Source organism: Aspergillus affinis (assembly GCF_023601865.1).
Source record: "Aspergillus affinis strain CMG 70 chromosome Unknown NODE_19_length_383810_cov_86_361570, whole genome shotgun sequence".
Lineage (NCBI taxonomy): Eukaryota > Fungi > Ascomycota > Eurotiomycetes > Eurotiales > Aspergillaceae > Aspergillus > Aspergillus affinis.
In genome coordinates this window covers 196,056-214,252 of record NW_026515800.1, presented here as the reverse complement: position 1 = coordinate 214,252, position 18,197 = coordinate 196,056, and the positions used below count along the sequence as shown (strand labels likewise).

Genomic DNA, 18,197 nt, shown 5'->3' with positions numbered 1-18,197 from the left:
AAGATAAAACACGTTGCTGTCTTGAAAAGCATACATAGTATTTGCGAGGCAGAACAATGGCTAATATATAACCTGAGCGGCCGGAGGAGGGGAGTTGTTCAGGACTGGGATTCTGCCTGAACGTTCACCCGATGAATCCGGGCATTACGGCTGGTCATCTTTTCTCTCAAATAACTCCAAAATCCCCTCCTTGGCGTACGTAGTCGCAATGTCCAGAGCACTGAGGCCTGCGTGATTTTCTTGTCTGGGGTTGAGCCCCCTGGCAAGTAGCTCCTTGAATAGAACCACGGCATCGCCCTCCGAGCCCCCGTCCTCGTAGTAGTCGTACTGACCATCGTGACTTCTCCGCGTAACAGCATGCAGTAGTGTGTCGCCTGCATTATTCACCGCAAAAACATCATGCTGGTCAAACATGTCCTGAATGTCCGCCAGACGAGGTGGATGGACAGTGAAGTATTCACTCCGGTCCTTCACTTGTTCCACATAGCGGAATAGTGGCGTATTGCCAGCATCGTCACGAGCATTGCGATCACATCCCGCGTCAACAAAGCGCCGATACAGCCGTGTATACTCGTCGAAATAATCAACCGGGTCCTCAGACATGTCGGGGGCACTCGAAAGCATCAATACTGGAGTAATAAGGTGTAGGGCCGTTTCACCGTTCGGGCCGGCAAAAAGAGGGTCTGCGCCCGCAGATAGCAGCGCCTTGGCCATTGGAAGTCGATTGGTATAGTACCCATTCCTTAAAACGTAGCATAGCGCGGTGAGACCCGCATCATCTCTTGTTAAGACGGAGGCACCGTGCGATAAAAGGAGTGGGACGATTTCCGTGAAGCCCGACGCCGCGGCAGCATGAAGAGGACTAGAGCCTCGGTAGTCGGTTATATTCACGTCGACGCCTGCCTCGATCAGCTCCCGTGCTGTAGTTATAAGCCCACGCCTAAGGCTAAACGTCATGGATCGTGAGGAAGATGAAGATGTGCAGAGAGACGCCATTAAGGGCGTGTGGCCCTGGCGATCCTGAATGTTGAGGTCGAGGTTGGCTTTTAGGAGTGGCCCGAAGTACCCAGCATAACTGGCTATTATGTGAAGCACGCATCCTTGGCTGTCACCTAGCTCCATCGAAGGATCGGCGCCGTATCGGAGCAGGAGACTAATTATGGCGTCCTTTGTTTGTGTTCTCCCTGGATCAAAATGGCGATCTTTCGACGCAGCTGCAATCAAAGGCGTCTCAACTTCCGCGCTCTGCTCGTACCATTGCTCACGGTTCGGCCGGTAAAGAACATTGGGGTCTGCACCAGCGTCCAGAATAGCTTTTGTAGCATTAAAATGTCCGCTCCGAATGGCCGCGCATAGGGCTGGGGTGTTACCGAGAGATATACTGGCACCATGATCGATGAGTTTCTTGATAATGCTCGACCCTCTCCTTGACTGAAGAGCAATGACAAGAGGAGTTGATTCTCCGTCCGATGACATGTTGTTGACGTTCACACCTTTTTCCAGGAGAACCGCTAATGTGTGGTCTCTCCAGAAACCTTCATTCCCACTATCTCCGCTTCTGCTGCCAATTAACGCACATAGCAGAGGCGTTCGTCCAGTGCCATCAGGTAACTCGAGATCTGCACCTGCTTTGAGCAGACAATGCAATGCAGGCACATGCCACCATTCTCTTCCAGCTGCAAAGATATGAATGACCGCATATGACGGATTCGGAAGGCCATAAGGGCACTTAGGTTCTGTGAATACAGCATTCACGTCTGCCCCAAGTTCAATTAGCAGGTCAATCATCTGAAGATTTGAATGCACTCTCAGTGCGGCTGCATGGAGCAATGGAGGTGACAGCGTATTTATGTCGGCCACATATGATGACATGGTCTTCAAAATTGTAGTCAAGCCCCAATAGGCAGCTGTATGTATCGCTGTAAGCCCACCGGTGAGCGGAACTGTAGGATCTGCACCAGCCTCGAGGAGAGCTTTGACTGCTTGACTAGATTTGAGGTTGACCGCAGTTTCGAGCAGAGAGTGCGCATTCGTGCTATCCACACTTAGATGATCGGTAATGTGTCTCATGGCTCCAATCCTAGCCAAATACCATTGTTGTATGAGTTTGATCCCAGAGTGTCTGGCGCTTTCCGTAACTGACCTTTGGCCGGAAGTAGACGAGAGAATATCAACCATAGTCTCACATCCTAGCACCAAAGCCATATCGTATGGCGTTTCATTATCCCTGTTAGTACTTTGAGGATCCGCACCGGCCGATAGAAGCAGCAAGACGACATCATGCAACACACGTGCTTCTTCCTCCAGTGTAATGCTATGATTTGGTTCAACCCTGAGACTCTGGATGGCGCCCTCTAAATCAGTGTATAGGGGAATTAGATTTTTCATTCCGGGAGGAAAATCTGATTGCGACGTTATCTCGCTCTTATGACTAGCCTCCTGCTTTAATGGGCGGTGCTCGGCCGCGGCATGGAGTGGCGTCAGGCCTCGATTGCTCCTCGAATTGGGATTTGCCCCAGCTTGTAGCAGAAATTGAACACATTCAAAATCACCGGAACGTGCCGCCTCCTGCAAAGGCGTACGGCCCATTCTATCCCTTGTGTCCACAGACCAGCCATTCTCACGGTAGATATCGCAAATAAGACCAACTGTGTTGCTTTCAGAAGCTGCAGAGGCAAAATGAAGGGGCGTGCGGCCGTCGAAAGCTCGAGTTTGTATATCGGCTCCTGTACTGGATAAATGCCATGTGGTAGATGCGGATACCGAAGCAGCAAGATGAATAGCCATGACACCCTTCAAATCCTGAGAATGAAGATCAATCGCTTTATCCTGCTGCAAGAGAAATTCAACCTTTTCGATAGTTCCGTCATATCGATCAGTTGGCTCGAGGCTGACTGCCATATGCAAAGCCGTGCGACCATAATTATTGATTGCACTTGCTACCCCCCCTGCCTTGATGACGGCGTCTAGGTGAACGGCCCTAGTCCGTATCTTACTCAAGCATGCCTCGTGGAAAGGGGTATTACCGTCACAATCAACGGCGTTAACATTTGCCCCTGCTTTGACGAGACACGAGAAAATGTCCATTGTGTATCCGTTTTCCGCAGCGATGTGGAGAACTATCTGACCATCAGCGAAAGGGGAAATAAGAGATATACGAGCAGGTCATACCTGTTTTATTTCGATAGTCTGTCGCATCGACCTTTGCTCCGAATCTGAGCAATGTTTGAACAAATTCAAATTGCCCATGCTGTACAGCAGCGTGGAGCACCGTTCTCCCTTGATCGTTCTGGAACTCTAAATCCAAGCCTTTCTCTATGAAAAATGGGATTGAATCCAATCTCCCTTGACCATTGTTCCCGAACCGCAGATTATAGATACAGGTATCTCCGGCGTTGTTCTTGATCGTAGGATCGGCGAAAGTCAGCCAGTCCTGTAAATGCTCGTATTTTAGTAGCCATGAGGAGCAAATGTAATGTAGTGCCGTGTTCCCATCCAGGTCTTGTATATTAGGATCTGCGCCATTTCGAATGAGCGGCCCTACGTCCAGACGCTGGGCTTTGGCTACAAAGATAAGGGGTGTCTCTCCATCATCATCTGCAGCATTAATATCCGCACCTGCTTGTACAAGCAAGCTGATGACTTCCTCGCAGTCGTCATAACTTCGAATTTGATGTAGCGCAGTGCGGCCCTTCTTATCCCTGGCACAAGGATCGGCTCCATGTTTGAGAAGCATTGTCACAAACTGCAGTTTCTTATCTAGCCTCTGATCCCCCGCAAGAAATTGTTGGCCCCATGCAAACAACGGCGTCTCGCCTGCATAGTTTCTCACGTTGACATCACATCCTGCATTGACTAGAAGCTCTAGACATCCCTCTAACTCCTCATCATCATGCTGGGAGCCTAACTTCTCGATGTCCGCCCAGCCTTGCAATGGGGTCAGGCCTTGGTTACTGGGAAGGGGCTTGATCCTGCTGCCTGACTTGCATCGATATTCCGAGTTCAGGTGCGCGTCGGCGCCATGGTCAAGCAATACACGGACAGAGGCCGCATGCCGCCCACAGCAAGCCGTGTACAGAGGTGTTTTGCTATTCTCATCTTTTCTATTGAGGTTGCAGGCAATTTCTGGGTATTGAAGCAACACGGAAAGCACTTGTGATTGCCCTGTTATGGATGCCCATTGTAGATGAATGTCTTTCCTTCGGGGGGGCTCGACGTATCGAAGCAGCACGACAACACAATCGGTATTTCCCAACTCGCAGGCATACTGCATTGGGGATATCCCGATAGTTGAAGTAGCTCCATCCCACCAGCTCAGGTCCTCCTTAGATTTGGGAGTCATTGGATCAGCACCTGCTTTGCACAAGCAGTCTACTGCACTGTGATGATTGTTTTTGGCGGCTTGATGTAGGGGGGTCAATCCCTCGTGATCAAAGGTATTAAATTCGGAACCATTGTGTAGCAGAGTAAACATAACGTTGGAATGCCCCCGATCTGCTGCGTAAGCCATTGCTGACCGCTGAAACGAGTCCAACCGGTTTGGATCTGCTCCTCTGCCCAGAAGATGTGAAACATACGCTCCTAGACCAGATTGAGCAGCAATGTGAAGCGGCTCAAGCCCTTCAGGGATATTCTTTTCTTCAGAAAGCCAGAAGTCTTTCCAGCTTTCAAAATTATGACCCCCGTAATTTAGGAAATCGTCCAGCCTTGAAAATAATTGCGGTTCAAAAGAGTCACATTTGGCTGCGTGATACGGCCAATTTTGAGATGCGTACTGTAAGAATGGAAACCGCATCAGTAGGTCCCTGCGTTTGTTTAAACTGTCAAACCGGTTCTCGTGTCTTTGATGGCCCAGGACAGGCCATGAGTCAAAGCACCCCGACGCGAGATAGTCAACACAAGCTGACGCCAGTGACCGATGGGCGCTTGTGGATTGGAGAACTGGAAACCCTTCTGAAAGTCCGTCGGGACTGCCATCTCCCATCCTTTTGGTGTCAAGCAGGAATTCAGTAAAAGAATGGTGCACCACTTGGACTGTTTCATCTTCGAGAACCTCGACTAGAGGGCCACATGAGGAATGAATCATGCATTTTACCTCGTACAAAGTCACCAAGCCCCAGCATTTGCGATCGAGATGGAGAATGGTGGCCAACTCTGTTAACCGAAGGACTCGCGAAGAGTGTGTGACCCAAGTTAAGAGGGAGGTCTGAAACCCGACTGAAGATCCAGATCGAACCGAGTATTCATGAAGCATGCTCGTATAGATATCTGCAAGAGAGCCCGGAAGCTGCTCCAATTGCGAGACAATGGGATCTTCTTGCTGTAATAACTCATCCAGAATTAGGCGAGCGTAAAGAAAAAGAGCCTGCGCTTTCCGTCCCAATAGCTCTTCAACAAGAGATCGTTCTTCACTGGTTAGCACTCTTTGTTCTTGGAAGTTCAATCGATGAGTGATATATGTTTGGATGTCTTTCTCGATCGTTCGCCGCGCGAGCTGGAGATCAAGAATAGAGAGGCCCTTGCGCCCCTTTTCTGGGGAAAGATGGCGACTAGTAATGACGACTTTGATCGATTGCGGTCTCCCCTGTCCCAATTGGATGAGATTATCGATGAAAATGTCTTGATCAACCGCAATCTCATCCAGCGCATCGACTACCAAGTATACCTTTGGTAAGGTAGGCAACACAGCCGTGAGTGTTTTCCAAAGCTCTCGGAACGGAGCTTCCGCAACGTTCTTGTATTTATCTTGGACTTGTCTAACCACCAAAGGAAAATCCTCACTGTGGCTCAAGGCCTGACACAAGAAATCCCGTGCTATTTGCTGAGGATCACAATTTGACACGAGAATTCGTCGGCAGAAGAAGAACAGCACCGGGGCATTGTTGTCCTGGGCTAGTGTACGGATGATATTCGCAGCGATCACCGACTTGCCACTGCCTGGGATACCTTTGATCCACAAAATGTCATTATCGGTGGAGGCATACCAGTTCTTGTATTGTTCAGCCTGGAACAACCAATCCCCGGTAGTTGGGACATGGGCATTGAGATGCTTGCGATATTCACTGCCTTCTGAATCAAACTCGGTCGGCGATAACCATGATCGGATTTCATCCATGTCTTGTACTCGAGGAGGGGCTCAATTGGAATGAAAGTGTGTTGACGTTGGTGAGAGTAGGGTGTCAGGGAGAGAAAGAGAGAGAGGGACACGGGGGTCAGGGAGAGAAAGAGAGAGAGGGACACGGGGATCAGGCAGCCTCGTGTAGCCTAGATGTCTTGTTGCCTTAGGCCGATACCTAGCGCTAATCGGCAGAGGCCGATCAATTAAACAAAGTACGAATATGCCATCTTGAAGTCCCAAAAAAAAAAAAAAAAAGGGTACTATAATGTCAAGAAGCATCCTTGGCTGGGGTATACAGAAAAGATAATACAGAATGAAAGCTACGGTCCACATCCTTCCATGCCTGAAAGGCCCTCTACACCCTAACGCTATGGCCCAGTTGCTCCAGTTGGTTCCAGTAGCATTTGGTCCAATGGTTGCCCATTCGGTACCAGAGGAATCATCTCGGTATCATCTGTCAGGATATCTAGTACTGCGGGTCCCTGACACCTGAGAAGCCATTGGATACACCCCGGAAGTTCATATAGACAACCACAGCGGCGAGACTGACAATTCATACTCCGAGCCAATTTCACGATATCCGGATTCCCTTGGCGGACATAACACACGTGGCCACCACAACCGGCTTGAAGCTGCCTGGTCATACCTTGCTTATCGTTGTTGAGGATAATTACTTTGATTGAAATACGATTGTGAGAAGCGGTGAGAAGTTCCTCCATGGTCATGCTAAAGCAGGCATCGCCATCTACATCAATGACTTGATGATCTGGTCGGGCAAGTTGAGCCCCAATAGCAGCCGGGACCCCAAATCCCATCGGTGCCAGGCTGCCAGGCGTGATGAGAGACCGTGGGTACCTCCAGCGGTAAAACCTCGTTGTCCATATCTGGTGCTGCCCGACTCCAGTTGTGATGGTCGTGCGATGTTTGGTAGGGGCGGTTTGTTGGTTCAGTTCCCTCACTACATGCTGAGGAAGACAGCGACAGGCGCCGGAGAATGAGTCACTATTGGGGATCTTGAACGGATGCTGTCTTTTCCAGTCGTGAATTTGCCTGAGCCAACTCGATCGACCTTTACGTCCGACAAGGCGCGCAAGCAGAATGGGCAATGTTTGAGACAGATCTCCAACCACCACCTCGGTCGGTTTAATGACCTTGCCCACCGCGTCGGGTGCTATATCAAAGTGGATAATGCCACGGCCTTGGCCCGATTCAGTTTCTCGAGCCATTGGAGCATATGCAGCAGCATTGCCTACCGCACGCTCGTCTAGGCGGGCTCCAATTGCAATGATCAAATCGGCATTCTGGATGGCATAATTGCCATATGGCGACCCATATGTGCCAACTAGGTGCAAGGACTTGTCTCGAATCTCATCATAGCTGCCGAGTCCTAGGAGTGTGGTAGCGACCGGGATTTGAGCCTTTTCAGCCACTTTTGACAAGAACAAAGCGCCGTGTTCGCCGTGAACTCCATTTCCGGCACAGATGACAGGGCGCTCGGAATTGTTGATCACATCCGCAACGCGGTCAATCTGATCGTAAAGGGTATTCATGTTGTACGCTGGAGCTAGACTAGAATCTTGGGGGTCGCTATTCCCACGAGCATTATAAGAGCTTTTCAAGGATTCTTCAAATGCAAGTACATCAAAGGTAGCTAGTCCGATGTCCTCAGGGATGGCGACAAGAACTGGACCGGGGCGTCCGTCCATAGCGTGGTGAAATGCCAACTCCAGGCAGTCCGGTAGGCTACTGATGCTCCGAACACAAGTGCACCATTTTGTACATGGTTTGGCTAGCGTCTCAGCGTCTATCTCCTGGAAAGTCTGCGTGCCCTGGGCAGCGGTCGATACCTGGCCGCACAGTACAACCATCGGGGTTCCGTCCGAAAGGGCATCCAACATAGGTGTCGCCATGTTGGAGACTCCTGGTCCCGAAGTGACTAGAACAACGCCTGGTTTTCCGCTAGCACGAGCATACCCCTCGGCCATATGTCCTGCCCCTTGTTCATGGTGGGAAAGGATGAGGCGGAAGAGCGAGCTCTTGAAGATGGCATCGAACAGGGGTAGGGCAGCGTCCCCAGGGTATCCAACTAGGTAGAGACCGTGAGCTGTAGCCTGTCATACCAAGGGAACCATTTCCGTACAAACATGATGAACCCCGTATTTGGCAACGGTTTCTCGAACTACATCTCCTCCCGTTAGACCGACGAACTTTCGAGTATCCATGATTCCACAAAAGTTGCGGGACTGTTTGCTTGGTGACATGAGCAGGCCGTCTCATTGCTTTTATTTTGAGCGAGACAAAAGTCCGGTCTAGTGGCAGTGAATTCATTGGAATGATGCCGCCATTCCCCGAAACCTGCCTGAATGAAAGTACTGAAGAATCGGATCTTCCGGCCCAAGGTACACACACATTGACGCAGAGAGAACTTCGAATGAGCTCGGCGTTCGCACGGAGCCACCACGACCTTGATTTAGGGCTCTGACGCAAGTTCAGCTAGGGACCCGATCAATGATGCCTGGGGGCTGCGGAAGGTGTTGATTTCCAGAGTTTGAACCAGGCTTTTAGTGGGTACTTACCCGAAAGGGATACAGGGTCTGAAATAAGCAAGACATCGCCTTTGCAAAGAGATCCAGCGGATGTTCAATGGCGGGGGAAATCCGTCTTCCCTCGCAACACATGGAGATCTCTCGAAAGCCACGTATCTCACCAAAGAAAACAGTAGTTATTTCGCAGCGCGGCATTTGAAGCATTTCGTCCGCTTTATGGGTCATTCCCGAAGAGGAACCAGACGCTAGCACCGAGAGCAACAATTGCGAGCCAATAATGCCCACTTATTTTTGTCCGTGTGTTAGTGGCATATCGTTGCAATGATCTTTTTGGTCGGCTGCGGGGTTTGGCAGCTCAACTGCCTTGGTTGGTAACAGCATTCGGCCTGGAAGTCCGCGATGATTGAAAGAGCCGAGAAGATGAACAAGTGATTTGAATGATATCTCGAAGATTCGTTCTCATGATGTCCGGCGCCGACACAGATGGTATAGATGGTTAGTCGTCGCACGAGGATGATTGATGGCAGATGGTTGATGGATGATCAAAGGAAGCGAGGAGAAGAATGAAGGCAAAGCAGGCGGAGACTTATGCCTGAGGCAGAAAGAAGCGTCGGCTGAACCTTCAGCCGGGGCCTTCCGCCCGGAGATCAAATGATCTCTTCTCTCGCTTCAAGTCTTTCATCTGTACAGCCATTCTGGATAATTTCATATGCTCAAGTGAATAACAATGTCTCCCTCCAAAACTGTCAGGACGTCTCGTATCACGATAGCCTGTAACTCTTGTCGCACGCGGAAGCAGAAGGTAAGAGATCGCCCCGAGCCACATAGGTAAGAGGCGTATGTACTCATAAATTCTCATTCTCCCTTTAGTGTAGTGGCAAAAGGTATATGTTATATTGGCTCAAGCAATCCAACTGCAAGAACTAATTTCTCAAGGCCCGTGTGCACGCAATGTTCTCAGCACAATCGGAGGTGTGACTGGCCTGAGCAGCTCAAGCGGTTGGTACTGACTGATTCCTTGACTTGGCATCCTGAAATCTCATTCAATTTGTAGTGGGCCTGCAAAAGGGTACATCGAAGTGCTGGAGAATAGATTACACGAGACAGAGAATGCGTTATTGATGGTATTATCTCGAATTTCAGATGACCAATTCCTGAACGATTCTACGCCAGATCAATCAAAGTACTTGCTCCCTCGAAAGGAAAGAAAGGGAACAGAGTATTGGAAGGAGTTTCCTCTGGACACGGCATATAGCATCCGAAAATGGCAATATGACATCCAGGAAAATGGAACACCTAAGTCAAGCAACTCGAGGCAAAACTCGAGGCAAAGGACGGTTGATACTCATCCCATGGTCGGACGGACAGACACGAACATTTTGAGAACAAACGATGGCTCGACCATCCGAAGAGACACGTCTGAATCGGAAACAATTCCAGATACAAGTCAAAAAACAGCGCTCATAGATGAGCACAACACTTCGCGACCGGTCTGGAATACGACCCCGACCTTCCCAACTGGGCAGAGGGTCAACGGAGAATCAAGTCAGCCTATAATACCTGTTCTTCATCAAAAGGGGCCCTTCTCCGGAACCAATGAGCAGACTGCTGCTTCTAGTATACCACAGGAGCCGAGCCAGTGGACTGAAGCGCCGTCCATAAAGTTCCAGGAGCAATTCCTCTGGTAAGATTGCAGCATCTGGTATTTGTATCCTTCAAAAGAGTGAAAGCCAGATATATATGCACAGACAAGATTTGGCATGTATAAAGGGAGACTATCTATGTACTCCGCTATGCAACTACGCCCTTTGCTTTCAATTCCTGGATTCGTGAATCGCTAAACCCCACCACATCCTGCAGAATTTCTTGCGTATGCTGCCCTAGGACGGGAGGCGGGCTCCTGATACTCGGTTCTGCGTTGGAATACTTCACCGGGGGACTGATCACCTTGATGGGCCCACATGAAGGATGATCAATCGTTTGAACCATGCCTCGTGCGCGGACTATTTAGAAAGTCAGCAAAGGCCGGTCCGAACTAACAAACGGCACTTACCATGTTCGTGATTCATCGTGGCTTGAACATCGTTGACAACTGCGAATGGGAGACCACTGCCCTCAAAAATCTGCTGCCATTCTTTGGTCGTGCGCTTGGCTGTTTCGATCTCGATCATACCTTCCAGCACGTTACGATTCCGAACCCTCTCATTATTACTGCCGAACCTCTTGCCGTCCTTCCACTCCGGTCTTCCGAGTCTTTCACACAAAATGCCAAAGAGCCGGTCGTTGGCACCTCCGACGAAAATATCGCCATCGGCAGTTTTGAAACTCTGATAGGGGACAACAGACGCTATCGACAAACATGTCAGCCAGTTTCATTTCCCTTCTCAACGAAGTTAGCAAAGAGCCCTTATAAACTTACGATGCGCCGTGCCCCATCTCCCGGAATCCTTTTCCCCGCTGATCAAGACCGAACTACCCATATTGGCCAACGTCGCTACCTGGCAATCACTCAGACACACGTCCAAATGCTGGCCTTCACCCGTGATGCCTCGCGCCAACAACGCCGCCATGATGGAGTTACACGCATACAAGCCCGTTGTGAGATCCGTCACGGCGACGCCCACCTTCACGGGAGGTCCGTCGCGGGAGCCCGTGAGATGCGCCAGGCCGAATTCCGCCTCGACCATGACGTCAAAGCCTGGTCGGTTGCTGTACGGTCCCGTCTGGCCATACCCGGTGATACTGGTGTAGATGAGATGGGGGTTGATGTGTCGTATGGTCTCGTAATCGAGATCGTACTTTTTCAGCGAATTCGGGAGGTAGTTTTCCACCAGCACGTCGCATTCTCGAGCTAGTTGGTGCAGAATCTCAACGCCCTCCGGGTGAGCGAAGGAGAGCCCCAGCGAGCGCTTGTTTCTGTTTACCTGTGAAAGGGGTTAGTTTATTGTATCGGTCAATCCGAATCGATCGGGACTAGGGATATAGAATAGGGTTGCCATACAGAGAGGTAATAGGCACTTTCACCAACTCCGTCCCTGCCATCCTTGTAGGTCGCATACGGAGGACCCCAAGCTCTCGTGTCGTCTCCTCGAACTGGGTGTTCGATCTTGATAATCTCTGCCCTATAGTGTTCCTTCGGTGTCCTTAGACTTGGGGAGATATCGACTTACCCTAAGTCACCGAGGATCTGAGTACAGTATGGCTAATGGGACATTAGCATGACTCTTTCCAATCATTTAAATACCAAGGACAATCCACGTACCCCAGCCAATACTCGACTCATATCCAACACCTTCAACCCTGCCAGGGGCAACTTCTTCGTAGCAGCCGCATTGGTTAATCGGCGGATGTTCCAGATCCTGCTATTGATAGTGCTATTGTTCTTGGGATGATACAATGAGGAAGAAGTACGCCGAAACGCCACAAGACACGTTGGTAGACGATTCATCGTTGATGAGAGAGGAATGTATCTTGCTGGAAGCCATCCCTAGTTCTTGGTTTATTAACCTCGGCCTACAAGTAGGTAGGTCTAGGTCTGAGGGAAGAATGGCGGCCCCACGAAGGGCAGATGGGGGACCTCCACATGTGGAGAATCTGTCGGCAGTTTGGAAGTTGAATGATATTGCACTCTTGACTCTTGACTCTTGACTCTTGACTCTTGACTATTCCATTGAAGTATCTGCTAACTACTATTATTTCTTACTGATTCCCCGGTAATTGATCACATCTAAATCCTACTAGTTCGTCCCCGACGCAACGTGAACCTCGACCCTGCCGGTCCCCGTCTCCTTCGTCTTGATATACACGAGATCCAGCACGCCATCTCTATTGAAATCAATCAACTCCCAGAAGCCATTATCCTCCGGATAGAAGGTAGTCCCGACCTCCTGCACGCGGGTCTGATACGTCGAGCTCCCCGACGCCACATGCACCTCGACCTTCCCAGTCCCGGTATTCCGGTTCTTGATATACACGAGATCCAGCTTCCCGTCGCGATCAAAGTCCACCATCTGCCAGACACCGTTGTCTTCAGGATAGAAGGTGGTACCGACATCCTGCACACGCGTCTGGTAGTTCGACGCCCCCGACGCAACGTGCACCTCGACGCGCCCGGTCCCTGTGTTCCGCGTCTTGATGTAGATGAGGTCCGGCTTGCCGTCGCGGTCAAAGTCCCCCAGCTGCCACACGCCGTTGTCCTCCGGGTAGAAGGCCGTGCCGGTGGCGACGATGCGCGTCTGGTAGTTGGAGGCGCCTGAGGCGATGTGCACCTCGACCCGCCCGGTGCCTGTGTTCCGGGTCTTGATGTACACGAGGTCCGGGCGGCCGTCGCCGTCGGTGTCGATGAGTTGCCAGGTGCCGTTGTCTTCGGAGCCGTAGGTCGAGCCGACTTCGAGCGTGCGTGTCTGGTAGGTTGAGGACCCCGAGGCGATGTGTACTTCGACCTTGCCGGTGCCGGTGTTGGTGGTCTTGATGTAGGCGAGGTTGGGGGACGTGCCGGGCAGCATTTGCCAGGGGCCGTAGGGGTCTGGGGACACGAAGGTGGTCCCGGTCTCTAGGATGCGGGTCTGGTAGGGGGCAGCATGAATGGCCAAGGGGAGGGAGAGGAGGGTGTAGTAGAAAGGAATATGCATGGTGACTTGAGTAGGTATGTGCTTTGTTTGGGAGGTTGACTTGGTATGACTTGGTTCAGGATTCTGCTCGAAATTGTATTGATGAGAGAGCGTGCCAGTAACTTCAAGACGAGTAGGGAGGTCCTATAAATACTTCTCCTCTGGCTCTTCCCCGGAGGGAGAGTACGATGGCAACGGGTCTAGATCCCCGGAGATTGCTCGGAACCTCGCCAGATGCCTGCAGCTTACGTGCAAAGGCGAGCTGATCAGTTGATTATTGCGAACGCAAACGTACATAAGCTTAATATTGCATTGCAGGAACCGGAGCCGACGAGCCAGTGAGTGGAGGCGAAGTTCGAGTGCCTTGCCGGAGAGATTCGTGGAGATTGGATAGATCGGATCGCTTGAAATTGCCTCGTCCGCACTGCAAGACCATACCCCGACGTAGTATTGCAGCGTGTCTCAGGCAAACAGACAATTGTAGGGATTGTAGGGACGGTAGACACGCAGACGAGAAGGGAGGCTGCAGACAAGAGAGGGGGTTGTTCGAATTGAGGCTGGCTGAGGTTGGGTCAATGGGTCGATGTGAGGGGGCAGAGTTAGGGCTTCTCGCGATGGACTGATGAACGGGATGAATGCTACACACTGCCGCCTACAATCAAGCCAGGAGTAGTTTGAGGATTCAATTGAACGCACTACATAAAGACGGACAAAATAATGACAATTTCAAGAATCAAGAACATAATAAAGTACATCAGTCCTACTTTGCCTACCAATACTCAATTCCGAACTTGCCTCGTCTCATAGAACCCCTTGCGATCCCAGAAACTTAAAAATTTGTTGAGAATCCCCGAGTTGAAGAGAATGTATGCGATTTCAGGCGCATCCTTCAATGCTGCCACCGCGTTCGAGCTATCATAATGTGGCGTGTTTCTGCTGGTCTCGAACCTTGACCGTCCCCCAAGGACGGGCTCCTGCAACAGCGGCATTACCGGAAGCAGTGGGTTTTCCTTGTCGGCGGTTGATTGCAGTCGTTGCACCCAATCCCAGTACGGGATATGCTCGACCGGGTACCCAGCCTCTCGAATGACTTCCACTGTCTTTTCAAGATTGACGGAATCAGCTGGGTCCGGTGCAACCAGGCTGTATGACTTTCCGAGGTTCTTGTTCTGCGAGGCAATGTGCAGCGTCGCGTCACAGACGTAGTCGACTGTCACGTACTCCATCCTCTGGTTTGGCAGGATAGGGAAGGCACCCAAGCGAATGGACCCAACCATTAGACGTGCGAAGAAGTCATCGGGATTGCCCGATCCATCACGCGAGTCCCCAACCACAAAACCTGGCCGATAGATGGCCGTGGGCAGACCTCGTGTGCGTGCCCGCCGCACCATCTGCTCGGCAACCCATTTGCTCTGGGCGTAGCCGATGTCAAATGGAAGGCCTCGAATATGCGGCTCGAGAGGCTCGTCTTCGAGAACTTTGCGAGTGCCAAAGACTAGCCCCGTTGGGCCCCAAATGTCGATACTGGACATATAATGGAAGGATTTGCGCCGTCCCGAAAGAGCAGCTTCAAGCACATTCTTAGTACCCAGGATGTTGGCATCAAAATGAGACTCATATGGCTCGCAGAAGTTGACTTTGGCGGCGAGGTGGAATATCGTGCTGGCCCAGTTCGTTAACCAGGTAAAATTCTCATTCGTTAGACCGAGATGGTCCAGGCTGATGTCCCCTTCCAGCACCATCAGCTTCTTGAGATGGCCAGTTGAATCATCCCAGAGATCATAGCGGCGTAAGGCTCTATGGACTCGATCGGTAGGGCTCAAGTCGCCCTTGGAGCGGGCCAGGCACACGATCTCCTTGACGTTTGGGTTTTGGAGGAATCGACTGAGAAAATGAGCGCCCATAAAGCCAGTCACACCGGTGACAAATACCCGACCTTCGCTGCTGTCTTGCCATTCAGAAAGGGGTTCTAGGGAGTCGGCAATATGTGCATCGTAAGTCCAAGTCTCTGCCTCGTCGGGGGCGTTGCCTCCCTCGGTAAACTCCTGGAGATGATTGACTAGGTCACGGAGACGGGAATTCTCATGCAGAGACCGCATAGAGATGGCTTTACCCAGCTGTTGTCTCAGCCGAGCGATCAGTGCAGCGGACTGAAGGGAGGTGCCCCCTAGAACGAAAAAGTCGTCGTGTTCATTGATCGTGGGCTTGTTTAGCAAAGTAGACCAAATCTCCTTCACAACAGAAAGCAAATCGTCTCCGCCTTCTTTCTTCCGGGATTGAGTCTTTTCTTCGCGTTTCCTAATGTACCTTTGGACTAACACGTTCCGGTCCACCTTGCCGTGTTCAGTCAAAGGGAACTTCGAACAAAAGACAATGTCCTGTGGAACCATGTATTCTGGCAGCCTTTCTTGGGAAAACGTGGTGATATCCCGGGGACGGATGCTGTTTGCAATGCAAGGGATCACAAATGCCACGAGGAGGGGTTCATGGTCGAGATCCGTTGGAGGGATCTGCACAACAGCTGCCCCATACAACCGCGTGCTTGAAAGAAGCAACTGTTCAATTTCCTCCAGTTCTATGCGGAATCCACCATGCTTGACTTGCAGATCGACACGGCCAACGAAATCAAGCACCCCGGGATCATCCTGGCGCCATTTGGCCATGTCTCCAGTTCGGTAGTAGCGGATTCCATCAAGCGTGATGAAACGATCTTGATTCTCTTTGGGCCGACCAATGTAACCCATAGTTAAGCCAGGGCCTCCCAGAAGGATCTCGCCCATTTGGCCGGGCTCAGTGATGATGTTGGAATCTTCATCTACCAGACGCAATTCGGTATTTCCCATCGCCCTCCCAATGGCGATATTTTCATGCTTTAGTTCGCCGAGTGTAACGAGATGCATTGTTGAAAACGTTGTCGCCTCAGTCGGACCATATGTATTCCAGAGATGCTCTGGTGGAGCCGAAGACTCCAGAACAACCCGCATGGCGGCCTTATTAGCAACTTCGCCGGCCGTAAGAACATGTCGAACGTTTGCGAAAGCAGTCGGACAGGCCTGGGCAATAATTGAAAATAGTGCCGCAGTCAAGAAGAGAACGGAAAGATGCTTTTCAGCAGCAAACTCGCGGAATGCGAACGGGTCCGTAACTACTTCGCGGGGTATGATGACAAGTGTTGCCCCAGCGGCTAGAGGAGCAAAGATTTCGAATAAAGAAATGTCGAAACCAGGATTATTGATTACCGCCATGCGGTCTTTTGGATGTAACGGCGTGATTTCGGAGTTCACTGCCAAATGTAGTAGACTGCTTTCGGCAATCTGTACAGCCTTGGGCTTGCCGCTGGAACCCGAGGTATAGAGGATATGGCTGCGAAATTCGCCGCGGTCTCCAGAAGATGAACAGACCTCACTATGCTCAACTTCGTGACCAGATATGGGAATTGTGGTGATATGTTTACTGTCGGGTGTCCTCTGATCTGTGAGGATATATTCCGCACCAGTATCTTGGAGCATATCCAGAAGGCGCAGCTCGGGCATCGATGGGGCAATAGGCACGCAGGTCAGCCTGGCCCGGAGGACAGCCAACTGAGCAATTATCATTTTGGAGCCAATGCCTTCTAAGACACAGATAGGCTGCTCATGGCTCAGGTGAAATTCATTGAGGACTGATGCCAATTTGCCCACTTCTCGGTCGAGCTCTCGATAGCTCAAGAGATGGGAACCATCTTCGATGGCGATATCGTTAGGTTGAAGGATTGCACGGCTGGACAGGTAGCGGTCCATATTGGATATAATATTCTCAATTGGCAAGTGAAAAACGAAAGATGAAGTAAATATGTAAGGTGCTGACTTATATGGCTGGTTGTTCGATAGCAGAGTAAATTGCGAGCCTGTTGAAAGAAATGAAAAAGGAAATCTTGCTGGTTTATATATGCTCAACTGCACACCAAAATGTAACACCCAGAATCTATATGCTGTCAGAGTTGATGTCACTGTTATCCTGAATAAGCTGGATACATACCAGTTTGAACAAGCACCTGAGCCACTTCCGTGCGCTAAAGCAGGTCTTCCCATGTTTCCGTATTGGGAGAAAACAACCGCGAGCCAACAAGACACACACCTGTATCATTCAAGTTTTCAAGTCCGGGCATGAAAGGGTCTGAGATCATCGGACTGTTGTGGCTGAACGTTATTGGGGCCAGGGTTTCCAATGGGAGCTGCCGAGAAGGGTAGCTTGAAAACGTTTAAAGCTCTGATAACATCATCTGCTGTCATACCAAGCGACCCAGGGTCGCGTGATCGTGGTTGACAGGGCATTGTTAAGTCAAAATACCTTGTCCCTCCCCCCCCCCCCCCCTTCCCCCCCTCCCCTCCAACACTCTTGCTTCCAAACCCGTGGATCCGCATAGAGTCCTCGTCTACAATAGTATAAACAGTATCCACTCATGGAACTTGGTCCGTCGTGTACTTTTATTGAGGCTGCGGGCCGTTCCTATCGAAGTAAAGATTTGCTCTTCATGTTGTTATAAGCTCGCAAGACTTAGACAACAAGCAAACCGTGTTATTTTTTGCCTTGAACCGCCAAAACTTTGATTCAACAACTTGCAGCTTGTTCTTGCAAGCGACAGATATCCAAAGAGCATTACCTCAGAAACGTGAGTACTTCAATGCATTTAAGGCATGATGAGATGGCTTTTCTTGTGCTCGATGGGTCCATCGACATGTAGCGTTCTGACACTTTGTCAAGATGCCTGGACCGTTTTAGGTAAGGAAGTTCATAATAGGTAGTACGGAGTATATCAAGCTCATAAGATACTTCAAATGGGTTCGCCCATGCCCAGCTGACCCTATTATGGGCTGTTTGTGACGCAAGACAAGTTAATAGACGGGTTGTCCTCGCGTCCTACCGCAAGGGAGAGGGCGCGAA

General features: G+C 50.6%; 5 protein-coding genes across 5 annotated transcripts; all 5 read right to left on the bottom strand.

Annotated features, from left to right (window-relative positions):
• Positions 1-144: 144 nt before the first annotated feature.
• On the bottom strand, positions 145-6,115 carry KD926_003855 (uncharacterized protein; the record flags this gene model as incomplete). The annotated part of the gene is made up of 2 exons (XM_053097760.1): positions 145-3,119; positions 3,172-6,115. 2 exons carry the CDS (start codon positions 6,113-6,115, stop codon positions 145-147), a joined length of 5,919 nt encoding a protein of 1,972 aa, XP_052958306.1.
• Positions 6,116-6,486: 371 nt separating this feature from the next.
• On the bottom strand, positions 6,487-8,340 carry KD926_003854 (thiamine pyrophosphate-binding protein; the record flags this gene model as incomplete). The annotated part of the gene is made up of 2 exons (XM_053097759.1): positions 6,487-8,204; positions 8,259-8,340. 2 exons carry the CDS (start codon positions 8,338-8,340, stop codon positions 6,487-6,489), a joined length of 1,800 nt encoding a protein of 599 aa, XP_052958305.1.
• Positions 8,341-10,455: 2,115 nt separating this feature from the next.
• On the bottom strand, positions 10,456-12,112 carry KD926_003853 (CaiB/BaiF CoA transferase family protein; the record flags this gene model as incomplete). Its single annotated transcript, XM_053097758.1, has 6 exons — positions 10,456-10,667; positions 10,718-11,011; positions 11,084-11,588; positions 11,666-11,786; positions 11,835-11,866; positions 11,927-12,112. 6 exons carry the CDS (start codon positions 12,110-12,112, stop codon positions 10,456-10,458), a joined length of 1,350 nt encoding a protein of 449 aa, XP_052958304.1.
• Positions 12,113-12,401: 289 nt separating this feature from the next.
• Positions 12,402-13,295, bottom strand: KD926_003852 (FG-GAP repeat domain-containing protein; the record flags this gene model as incomplete). The annotated part of the gene is made up of 1 exon (XM_053097757.1): positions 12,402-13,295. One exon carries the CDS (start codon positions 13,293-13,295, stop codon positions 12,402-12,404), a length of 894 nt encoding a protein of 297 aa, XP_052958303.1.
• Positions 13,296-14,053: 758 nt separating this feature from the next.
• KD926_003851 (non-ribosomal peptide synthetase) lies at positions 14,054-17,053 on the bottom strand (the record flags this gene model as incomplete). The annotated part of the gene is made up of 1 exon (XM_053097756.1): positions 14,054-17,053. The coding sequence occupies one exon, from the start codon at positions 17,051-17,053 to the stop codon at positions 14,054-14,056; it is 3,000 nt and encodes a 999-aa protein (XP_052958302.1).
• Between the last annotated feature and the right edge of the window lie 1,144 nt (positions 17,054-18,197).